The sequence below is a fragment of the Xyrauchen texanus genome, chromosome 27 (assembly GCF_025860055.1).
Source record: "Xyrauchen texanus isolate HMW12.3.18 chromosome 27, RBS_HiC_50CHRs, whole genome shotgun sequence".
NCBI classification, from domain to species: domain Eukaryota; kingdom Metazoa; phylum Chordata; class Actinopteri; order Cypriniformes; family Catostomidae; genus Xyrauchen; species Xyrauchen texanus.
Genome location: NC_068302.1, coordinates 38,841,281 through 38,853,774, shown reverse-complemented (window position 1 = coordinate 38,853,774; position 12,494 = coordinate 38,841,281). Strand labels below are relative to the sequence as shown.

General features: G+C 39.4%; 1 protein-coding gene across 1 annotated transcript in view; it reads left to right on the top strand.

The window, feature by feature from the left end:
* Nucleotides 1–11,370, top strand: part of LOC127621328 (alpha-1A adrenergic receptor-like) — a 35,171-nt gene extending 23,801 nt beyond the window's left edge. Inside the window, exon 3 of the mRNA XM_052094886.1 lies at nucleotides 8,401–11,370. Within this exon, the coding sequence (XP_051950846.1) occupies nucleotides 8,401–8,942 (542 nt within the window). The 3' untranslated portion in view covers nucleotides 8,943–11,370. The remainder of the gene's footprint in view (nucleotides 1–8,400) is intronic.
* The last annotated feature ends 1,124 nt before the right edge of the window (nucleotides 11,371–12,494 follow it).

The window sequence follows — 12,494 nt, the reverse complement described above, 5'->3', positions numbered from 1 at the left end:
GTAAATCACTTGCATATGCGACCAAATTTCATGCTATGCGACTAAAATTGTCTGTGATGAGCCACTGACTGGTAGGTTTTCAGATTTCACTCACCACTGATTGAGTAGTATAGAAGAAGTTTATCACCGAGATCCTTTCACTGGTGAGAGCAAAAGTTTGGTTTGACCTGTTCCGTGTAATATTTGACCACATCTTGTCATTAAATTTATGGACTGGCCCCATTCACACAAACAGTTAAGTCAAATAAGTCCGGTGGCAAATCACGCAGTCAAGGACAACCTTGTTACAGTTGTACATTTACAGTATGATGCTTGAACAAGGGCCTGGTGGCTTGATTTATTGTCGAATGTATGGCATAGTTGATCATTTCTGTTCCCGTAAATGGGCCCTCACACCTCAGTGAGCTGAGGACATAAACTTTGATAGAATTCCACCAAATAAATGGCCTGATAAAGAAGATACTTTTAGTATTTTTACATTCTGACTAGTGCAAATTGGTAACTTCTCTCTAACCGATAAAAAGCGTTGCGACTCATTGTTTCTGTCATTATCATTATGGGGTTGCCCGAAATTGTTTCAGTTTTTTCTTTTTTTCATTTTTCAATTTAACACATTATTTGGTTAGATCATCTATTTATATTTCAGCGGATAACACTCGGGATAGACTGTAGAACATCATGTGTGATGTTTACATTTTCTATACAATAAATAGAATTAAATTCTGTATTCCTAATGACAATAAGCCAAACTAATCATAAGTTTTACACAAAAATATAAATTTTTCGGATTTTTAACCACTAGGTGGCGCTCTCCCCAAACTGTGCATGCACCCTCAGCTCATAGTGGTGAAGAAAAATGTTAAGTTTTGTGTCCTATATGCCCAAGCATTTCTGAGATACATCCTCACTTCCTTTTTGGATACCTTGTTTTCGCCAAACTTTGTGGCTCTGTCTTAGACAACATTTTTTGGAGAAGCAAAAGACTGAAGGTGGAAAATGTAGTTGGGTGTAAATTGAAACCATGGTATGCATTCTTCAAAGAATCAGAGGAAAAAAGTAGTACATTTCTACAGAAACGTAAGTGTAAATTCAACCTCTTGGTGGCGCTAGACAGTTTGAGATAGAGACCCCAAGTTTTCTATCAGGAGTGTTCAGACCCTCCCCTATCAGTGTGCCAAATTTGGCAACTTTTTACCATACTGTTCTATTGGCTGCCATCGACTTAAATAGTGGATAAAGAATAATAATAAGCAGGAAACAGATATAATAGAGGCTTTGCTCTGTCGGTGCTTGGCCTCTAATTTCCAAAACTTTACAACTGGAAAACATCTGGACTCGGTTCAGTATTGAGAATTATATTTTTTCACATTAGAGTAATGAGAATTTGTCATTATGCCAAAAAATTTAATGGTCCTAAAATAGGCATTTTTCTGTTTGCAAAATACATGAAATACGTAGCGGACATTTCTTTTGTGACTAGTAACTGGGATGTAGATGACTAAGCTTCAGATTAGCTTTTCAACTTGTTTAGCCATTGGATAGTAATGATTAAAATGTGATGCTTGGAGGCAGGATATTCCCTCAACCCGTCTATCTAGCTCATTTATTACCCCGTGTGTTCATGAGCCCGCTCTAGAGTCGCTCTTAAAGCATGTTATGAGACTGCTCAAGCTTCTAGCTCTGAAGACAGATGCTGTGTTTCAAGGCCAGGTGGTTTCGCAAGACAATTTTATTTTTTTAATGGTATGGCCAATGTGCTATTATAAAAATTCAGTGGGTGTGTGTGTGTGTGTGTACATTGACTGGCTGAATGTCTTACTAATATGTGTTGTTTTCTATTCCTACGTTCTTTATAACAATGAATTATGGTGTGCAACATTAGGGTACTGAAAATAAAAATACCATTTAATATATTCTAGATTCATTACACATCAAGTGAAATAAATCGAGCCTTTTTTTGTTGTGATCTTGATGATTATAGCTTCCAGCTCATGGAAATAAAAAATCCAGTATCTCAAAATATTAGAATAAAGAATATATAACACAGAAATGTCGACCTTCTGAAAAGTATGTTAATTTATGCACTAAATACTTGATCGGGGCTCTTTTAGTACAAATTACTGCATCAATGCGGCATGGCATGGACAGGGGCGTCGGACTGGGGGGGTAAAGGGTACCGAGTACCCAGGGCCCGAGGCAGGGGGGGCCCCTTAGAAGTCAGTTTTCTATACATACATATTTGGTACGGGGGCCCAGCAAGATGGTTTGTACCCAGGGCCCAAAATTTGGTGCTACGCCCCTGGGCATGGAGGCAATCAGCCTGTGGCACTGCTGAGGTTTTATGGAAGCCCAGGTTACTTTGATAGCGGCCTTCAGCTCATCAATATTGTTGGTCTGGTGTTTCTCATTTTCCTCTTGATAATACCCCATAGATTCTCTATTGGGTTCAGGTCAGGTGAGTTGGGTGGCCAATCAAGCACAGTAATGCCATGGTCAGCAAACCAGTTACTAGTAGTTTTGGCACTGTATATATAAAATATGTATATATAAGCTTGAGCAGTCTCATAACATGCTTTAAGAGCGACGTGTTCACTTTCTTATTCTGCATAACGCGGCTGCTCATTGTTGCTTATCGCGGCCCATTCGGCACGTTTCGAGGACGAACCACCGGCCCACTCGGTTCTCCCAATGGCCCTGGTTTGCCCAAAAGTCCGTCAGCCCACCGGGAAATTGCCCGGTATGACAGGTATGCCAGATTACTAGTCCAGCCCTGGGGGTGATATAAAACGGAGAACATGAAATTTATTAATTTAATTAACCGCAGATTACATCAATTAGTAGTGGAGTATCAAGCAACAATATTGAATAAAAAGACAGAAAACCGCTCCCTGTTCTGGGCTGGATAGCATTAGCTTAAACAAACCATCTAAAACCAAACATTAATGCAAAGAAATTGTTTGTACTTTAAATTACAAACCGCTTAGAATTAATATGTTTATCTGCTGTAGCTAAAAAAAACATAATGTAATAGGCTAAATCAGCGTGAATGTTTTTAAGCATTTTTCCCCTCAAATCATCCCGCGGGCCACATTGGAGTCCATTGCGGACCACATTTGGGCCACGGGCCGCACGTTTGACACCTCTGCTCTACACTCTCAAAATACTCATATATACGTATTTGCATATAAATATATACTGTACATTTCAAGACACTTAAACTATATATTTTGTGTGTGCCTTTGTCTATTTCCCCTTATATGTAAATCGTTTTTAGCTTAAAATCAAACTTTGTAATGTTGTTATTCAACTGGCTGGTTTGGTTCATGGTAAGAAGTCTTTATCGAATAATTTTTTTAAATCCCCAAAGAAACAAAAACTTCCAGAACCTAGGCCGCAGCCCCTGCTGTGCTTTATTCCTTTCCTCTGAAGAGCTATTGGCTGATCATATTGAGCTGGATTTATGATGGCAATTTGAATAAAACTATTACCTTTGATTAACAGACGAGCGTTCCAGCAAGGAGATCAGATCGGATGCTATAAAAAGACCTGGCCGGCATTGTGATGCATGACGTAACGATCTGTCCTGCCACACAGAGGCAGCGGCATCGAGAACAATGCTTTCAAACTCATTTTCCTCTCTTTCATACTGTTCTGGACATACCTTTTTTAATTTTCTGGTCCTTATCTAATAATTTCAAGTCTCATTAATCTTCCCCGTTGCATGATAGAGATGAGTATTCAATCTTTCTCAATGAGAGGATGGGACATCTGAAACATAGGATTCAAGTGTCTGGTAAAATTGTATTGTAAGTGCCTGGAATTAATTTGTCGAAATAAGTGCTGATGCTTTGGATGGCATTTTACTGGACATTGAGTATGTTTTCAAGCATCACAAGTGATCTATGGTCATTAAACAGCTGAAATGGTGCTTTTTATAAGGAAGGACATAAATCAAACAGACACATCTATTTTTTCCCCCATTACCCCAAATTTCAATTAGCATGTAAATCTCTTTATTGGCATTTTTTTTCTTGCCAGCCTGTTCAAAGGGCATGTCTTGTGCACGTGTCTGTTTACATTTTGACATCAAGACTGGAGAAAATAAAACACAATAACTTTAAAATCACACGTAAAACATGGTTTCCGGACATACTTGGCTTATTAGTTTGCATTTAAACCCTTTAAGTAAGTAATAAATAAAAATGTAACCCTGGGTTGCACAGGGCTGGACTGGTAATCTGGCATACCGGGCATTTTCCCGGTGGGCCGATGCACTTTGGGGCGAAATGGCCATCGGTAGAACCGAGCGAAATGTGCCGAAACGTGCCGAATGGGCCGCGATAAGCCAAAAATTAGCCGCCGCGTTATGCAGAACGGACCACAAAACGGCACCGCGATATGTAGAAAAGTACAGCGAACACCCATTACCCCCCCCAACACTCAGCAGTAGGGCTAGTTGCCATGTAAAGTCCTGGGTCGATTTCTCTTCCCAGTCCAACCCTGCCTGAGCATGTTTTAAAAAAATACATATATTTATAGAAGCTGAAGTCCGATATGGTATTTTTTCAGTAACTGATGCTGATTATATTTTCATTTATAATTCCTTACTTTTATATCGCTTTTCTAGGCACTCGAAGTGCTTTACATAGTATAGGGGAACTCTCCTCAACCACCACCAGTGTGCAGCATCCACCTGGATGATACGACGACAGCCACAATGTGCCAGAACGCTCACCACACACCAGCTATTGGTGGAGAGGAGAGAGTAGAGTGATGTAGCCAATTCAGGGTTGGGGATTATTAGGAGGCCATGATAGATGAGGACCAATGGGGGAATTTGGCCAGGACACCAGGGTACACCACTTTTATTTCCGATAAGTGACTTGGGGTTTCTCTGGTACGGTTCTCTGGTGTGGTTCGATTGATATATGAACGCAAGATGGACCAAAGATGTCTAAACGTACCAAAAACAGGAAGTAATTTTCCTAATACTGACCTCAAGCATACCTGGTTCTTCTCATCATAGGAGCTCATGTATGTTGCCCATTACAGTTCGGTACAGGCGTCGGATCCGCCCGTCAGATATCCATGCAGCATATCTTCATTTGTGTGCACAACGGAGGAATTCCTGGCGTTGTTTTGACTTCTTTACACATTGTGTTAACTCTACGTTTGTTTTCAGCTGGTAAAAATACCACATACATACATACATATATACATCCAACGAGCGCATTTCGCCAGCATTGTTTTGGATGTTCGGTAAGTTCCATCAAAAAATATACATCATAAAAGCAGTCCAATCAGGTCGTGACTTTTTTACTTTTTGTTTAGCCTGCCATTCAGCTCATAAAAACACACCGCATTATCATGAGGAAGGATTACATCAAGATGTAGATTGGATTGCAGGTGCGGAATTTATATAAATAAAATAGTCTACTCCTCTCTCGCCGTTGCTGACGTGCCAGTGATTACCCCTCGTGCCATAGGTTGCCAACCCTTGTTCTAAACAAAATTTTGTTACCTGATAAACCGATTAAAACATGCACACCCTTGTCTCACAAGAGCAGCATTACAGCCAGCCAATCAGAATGGATATTAGAATATATATATATAATAGATATAATATAATAGAAAATGGATATTTTGGCAGCTCTTGCCATTTTTGCTGCAATACGCATTTTGCTCGCTGTGAATGGTCTGTATTTCATGGTCATGCTGTATGAGAGTGTTTAGTTTACAAGTTAAAGCAACTTAAACATAAGGAGTGCAAAATAATCCCATATCCATAACACAGTTTGATATAATGACATACTTATATTACTATTAATGTTCACGTTATGATAAATTATAGCCATTTCTAACATTTAAATACACCAAAGAAAATTCAGTGTTTCTGAATCAAAAGATCTCCGGTCTCATTAATTCAAGCATCTAGATACTCACAGAATTGCAGGAAATCAGAATAATATCTAACATTTTGTTTGATCACCTCTCAGTTTGTGCTGTTCTTGTTTTTAGCGTGAAAAAAAAATTGTTTTGTGGCTCTTGAGTGCAGCAACATGTGCTGCGCAGAGGGAATATTGCAGTACCTCGACCCTGAAAACTTGTCCATGACCATGCGCAGAAGTTTGAGATTTTGTGATACCAAAGTAGACATCAGACTCATTTGACATGTTATTTGTTTCAACGCTGATAATAGGTGACATTTGTGAATTTTCCAAGCATGAAACGTCCACAGTGTATAATGTGGTAATGGGCAATGTGGAGGCCCTAGGCAATTGCATAGTCTGCCTATAGCTAGAGCCAGCCCTGTTTAAATGCGCTTTAAAATCAACAGATTATTTTCTGTAACGTTAACAGGCATATGCAAAACGTTGGCACATTGGATAAGCCAGTAAAAACGCTGGTTAAGGTGTCTACATGCAACATAAAATCCAGGTAACTGCCGGTTATGACCTTCCTCTAATAAAGAAAACTGTTTAATGGGCCTCATTCATGAAACTTTTGTAGTATTTATGTGTAAATTCAGAGTAATTTGCATGTAAAATGGACCTGAAATCTTTCAGCTGAATTCACAAATGCTTTGTACTCCACAGATTTGTTAGTAAAGGTGTGTATGTTCCATACATTCGTAAATAAGGGCCATGAGCATGTTCGTTCACAATTATCATAATCCATGCCCATGAAAATGCCAAATAAGGAAGGCACCAGACTCACTAGTTAACATCTATGTGGAACAGTAATGAAATCATTCTTATGAATGAAGTGCATTCACATTGTAAAATTTAGATTTAGCAAACACAATAGCATCTCAAAGAAAGTGAGGACTTACTGTCATTGGATGTTTTTGCTGTCATATGGCACTCCTTTGTGAATCAAACATTTACAAAAGTCTGTTTGACATTAGTGAAAAAATTGGAGGGAGATGTTCTCCACCATGATTAACTTTCTCTGGTTCAGTTCGCAGCACATCGCCAGCATCATTTGTGAAACTTATCGGGTCAATCGTGATGGTAACGGTGATATACTTGCAACTGGAAGAAACTTCAGAGAAATTAACAGAATGCCTGAAGAAGATATTTGACCGAAACGCTGTAAGATATTACAGATATGCAAGATATATATATATATATATATATATATATATATATATATATATATATATATATACAGTGTGCAGGCTTTTTACATTTTTTCCCAATGTATTGTGTACGCAACCTACCTGCGATGTGTTTATTTATAGGTTTAACAGCATTAGCATTGACCATACGTTATCAACTGAACATGATTTATCGATCCCTATACTAAATTATAAAACCTAAATTATAGAGCTCATATTAAATAAAAGCAAACTGTCCAACCAGTCATGTTAGAGTGCATACATTTATTTATTTATTTTTTTAACCAAAAATCAAGCTAGGATAGGCTATGGTTTAAAAAGCAAACAAAGTGGGGGACCCAGGTAGCTCAGTGATAAAGATGCTGGCTACCAACCGTGGAGTTCGCTGATTCGAATGTGAGTGGCAGAGTGACCTCAGTCATGTCTCCTAGGCAACCAAATTGGCCTGGTTGTTAGGGAGGGTAGAGTCACACGGGGTAACCTCCTCGTGATCACTGTAAGGTGGTTCACTCTCGGTGGGGCACGCGGTGAGTTGGGCGTGGTTGCTGCGGTGGGTGGCGTGAAACCTCCACACGCGCTGTGCCTCTGCGGTGGCGCGCCCAGCGAGCCACGTGATAAGATGTGCGAGTGTACGGGCTCAGACTCGCCAGCAGCTGGGAGTGACTTCAGCCGGGTCTCCTAGGCAACCAAATTGGGCCAGTTATTAGGGAGGGTAGAGTCACACAGGTGATCGCTGTAAGGTGGTTCATGCTCGGTGGGGCGAGTGGCGAGTTGGCTGTGGTTGCCGTGGTGGGTGGCGTGAAGCCCCCATGCCTGCCTCTGCGGTGGCGCGCCCAGCGAGCCACGTGATATGATGTGAGAGTAGACGGTCTCAGACGTGTAATTTCACACTTTTATTTATTAGTAATTATTAATTTTTTCACAACTTATTTAATTTCACTTCCATCAAAACGCAGTCATGTCCATTTGCCTGAAAGAACACAAAACGTTCAGATGTCATATGCACGATTTACACATGGTCAGGAGCAGGTGTAGACTTCGTTCGTACCAACTAATGTTTAGAAAATTTGAAAACTTTCCAAGAAAATACGTCAGAATGGCTTTACGAACGATTAACACAAAAACTAGTTCTTGTCATGTTTCATGAATGAGGCCCAATGTGTCCTTACATGTTCTCGGCTTATTAAGTATAATCGTGTAAGATTGAGTATGTAAACGCATACATTGTTGGAAATATGAAGTCATTATTTCTGTCATTCCTTCCTGTTTTTTTTTTCTAGGTTCAATATTCCCGACGTACAGGCCTTCGGACACTGTCTTCAAGATAACGTTCTGGCTCGGTTACTTCAACAGTTGCATCAACCCAATCATCTACCCCTGCTCCAGTCACGAGTTTAAGAAAGCTTTCCTGAGCGTGTTAGGTGCGCATTGCCTCCGCAAGAGATCCACGCCTACCCATCCGCTATACCAAGGTCACAGTCCACGCCACGCTCAGTCACAGCTCCTCGCCCTTGGCCTGACCAGCCGTGAAAATGCTTCTCGCCTGAGCCCCTCATCTTCCATCGCGCTATCCCGCAGCCCTTCCTCCAGGGACGGCCATGAGTGGCAGGCCCCTTCCGGAGCTTCCTCGGCTGGAACGACGGGGGTCGGCGCCGGTGTGAGCGTGGGAGCAAAAGTGGCAGGAATGTGTGGTAAGAACCTGCTAAGGACTTGTTGCTGCATGAGAACGGAATTGCTGCAGCCCGAGCCGCCCACACACAACTCGCTTCCTGTAATCAAAATCCATCAGCTCTCGCTGTGTGAGGACGGGGATGCGGTGTGAATAAGCGCACTGGGGAAATCACTCTGAAGAGACTCACACTGTGTGTGATGCCGTTTTGCCACTTCAAGGAGTCGCAGATTTGAAGGCACCACAAGATTAACAAAGACAAGCCGCTTAAGACTGGAACAATCTGTGTGAAGAATATTGGAAACTGCTGCAACACTGTCAGCTGTGTTGATGCTGATTAATGGGAATTCTGTTAATATTTTCCCAAACTTCATGTCTTTACAAACCTATGTATACAATTCCGATTCATAGACCATGGGCTGTTGAGCTCCAAAAATCAACAATATATTTCTTCTGAAGTATGAAAGCTGATGTAACTTTTTCTGTGTTAAAATACTTTCATCTATCCCAGCTTTATGTTCAGAGACAACTATAAGGAAGCCATTCATAGGTTAATTTACTCAAAATCTGTAAGCACTGTGTTTCTGTGGTGCAATGAAAATTGCTCTGGTTGTTTTGAGTGACCCGCTTAGACCCGCCCCAACAACATTACTCAATGGCATGAGCAGGGGGATATCTCTTTGTTTGACCAACAGCAGGCGGGGGTGTATTCAGAATGCTGTTTTGAAAACAAAGTTTAATTTTGCAATTACATTAAGTGGCGCTAGTGAATTACATACTACAGATTTACGCCATTCAAAACTTTTTAAGAGGAACACTTTGAAATTTAGATCATTATTACATTCATTAGTTCATATAAAGTTTGGTCTGTTCTAAGGATGTCCCGATACCATTTTTTTGAGAACAATTTCTCAGTGAATATGAGAACTTTTTTCTGATACTTGGCGAAACTCGTTCAATACCTGTTTTAGTTTTGTTTTTATTAAAATTTTATCATCAAAATAGTAAATGGTCTGCACTTATATAGCGCCTTTTTAACCTTAGCGGGGTTCAAAGCGCTTTACGCTGCCTCTCATTCACCCATTCACACACACATTCATACACCAATGGCAGCAGAGCTGCTATGTAAGGTGCTAGCCTGCCATTGGGAGCAACTTGGGGTTCAGTGTCTTGCCCAAGGACACGTGGAGTCATGTGGGCCGGGATTCGAAACACCAACCCTTTAATTAGTGGCCAACCCGCTCTACCAACTGAACCACAGCCACCCCAAAAGGAATTCAATAAAACTTTAATCAACCAAAAATATACCAATTATTTTCCCCATAATATTGTATTATTTTGTATCAAATGAAGTGCTTAAATATAGAATCTTACAGCAAAATCCAAAGTACGTCATTTGAGTTATATTTTGTCAAATTAAGTGCTGCATAACAGAGCATCACAGATGTCATTGCTTAAATATAAAACAGTTACCATGGATTTATTATTATTATTATTATTAGTAGTAGTAGTAATACAGTGAATGTTACATAACTATAGAGTAGCGACATATTTCTGTCATACTTTTCTTTAATTTAAATTGAGCTTTTATTTTGACTGAGCTTTTATTTTGAAGTGTTTCTGTGTGATGACGGTTGCTTTTCAGTCTGAAAGAGCCGGTTGTTATGTGACTCGAAGTTATTATTAAACTACAAAAGCCTGCTATTTAATTAAATATGTACTCTGTATGTGCCTATTGCAACAAAGTGAATTTTGTACAGAGTGCTCAATGCTCATGATGGTGTTTTCCCTGTATGAGCCAAGGAGGATCTTTAAAAGGTATGTGCGGTGCAGCCGGCGTCAGCACAACACTGTCTCCACACATTCACTAGTGCTTTGCTCACATTTGAAGTGCGCTGCACATGCAAAGTAAACACTATTTATGTCATTAAATTGAAGCTTTTGAGGTTATATAATCTCGCTAGGACATAACGTGATTAGAATTTGGGTTTACGTAAAGACATTCATTCATCAAATGGTATCTGTTTGGTATAGGGCCCAATTCTGATACCAGTATCGCTATCGGGACATCCCTAGTCTGTTCCCAACACAATGCTATTGTATAGCTTCAGAAGACTAAGAATCTAGCTTGATGGCCGTGTTCACTTTGACTACATGAGAGTGAGTAAATAATGACAGAATTTTCATTTTTGGTGAACTATTACTTTAAAAGGTTGTGTTTACAAATTACTCATGAAACTTGACCTAAATGACCCGGACCTATTTTACTCCGAAATCAGAAGAAACAATCAAGACATTATATGTTGCATAAATACAATTAAGCCTATTTTTAGGGCCATTGAGTTGTGACATTATTTTCACACACATTTTTCCCACAAATTTTCTCATGGATATTATGGTATTATTATTAATGTTGTGTATGCATCATAATAGTACTCCCTTGGCACTGACTTTCATTTTGAAAGATTTTAATTAAAAAAAGAATTGTACAACAGCAGTGCTACATTGTAACGATAATGAGAATTGTTATTAAAAAAAAGATGGGAATAGAAAAAGTATATTATTAAGGATGCGTTACAGTAATGAGAATTTGGGGGGGGGGGGAATTTGGGATTAATCACAATCATACATTGTGATTAATGTCACAATGTATAAAATCTTTAGGCTTCATTTTCTTTATGCAAAATATTATTTATTTATATGTGACCAGCACATTTTCTCGACAGACTAAGTGAGAATAATCCATAAATACCTGCAATTATTTTTATTGATGGGAATTTCATTTAAGCCTTCCCATTTGAGAGAGAGAGAGGGAGAGAGAGAGAGAGAGATATAACTAATATACTATTTTTTGACTATTCTCTGTTGCACTAATGTACAGTATATTGTCATGGGTTGTTTGTGTTGAATATGAATCAAAAAGGTTTTCTATTACAGAAAACCCATTTCTCTTCAAGTTGTTTAAACAAAATGCACAAAAGCCTTCTGAAACTGGACAAATTCACAACACAACACCCAACATATTTCCACATAGATACGGAGTAAATTAAATCATGGATTTCACCGTGGGACCGACTTTCTCAACTCCCAAAACAAATGTCTTTAATATTCGAATGCTTGATCTTGATCATAGCAAACAATATGATGATGATAACCTCAAAGTGGCCAACTTCCTTTTATTCGTTTGCTTAAATGCCTTATAGCAAGTGGCACTTCTGTTGTTGTGGTAATTGCTTCTCGAATGAAAGAAAATCAGCTCAACACTATGTGATTCCTGTATGGATAATATCCAATACATCATACTTTATAAGTGCTTTGTGAGATTCCAAAACTTTAGAAATGGACGATTGAGAGAACTCTTCATGGTTGCTATGACATTTACAAATGTTCCAAAAACATCTCATTCTTTCCAGATTCATTCCCCTTGTGTATAGCAAGCTAGTCCCAATTTCACAGGTTGTATCGATCAAGTATGAGAAATGTAATGAGGCATGAAATGAGAGGAGTGTTTACTTTTAATTTGGGGGGCTTTTAATGGGCAGCGAATGGTAGGGTTGAATTGGATAGGGAAATGCTGTCTGGACTTGAACCTGCTACACACAGTATGTGTGGTATTTACCCATGCTAAATTCGGTGGCATGATGCTAGGTGTTTTGAAAAGTCTCTAACCCCAAGTATGTCATTTATGCATTATTTTGGCAGACG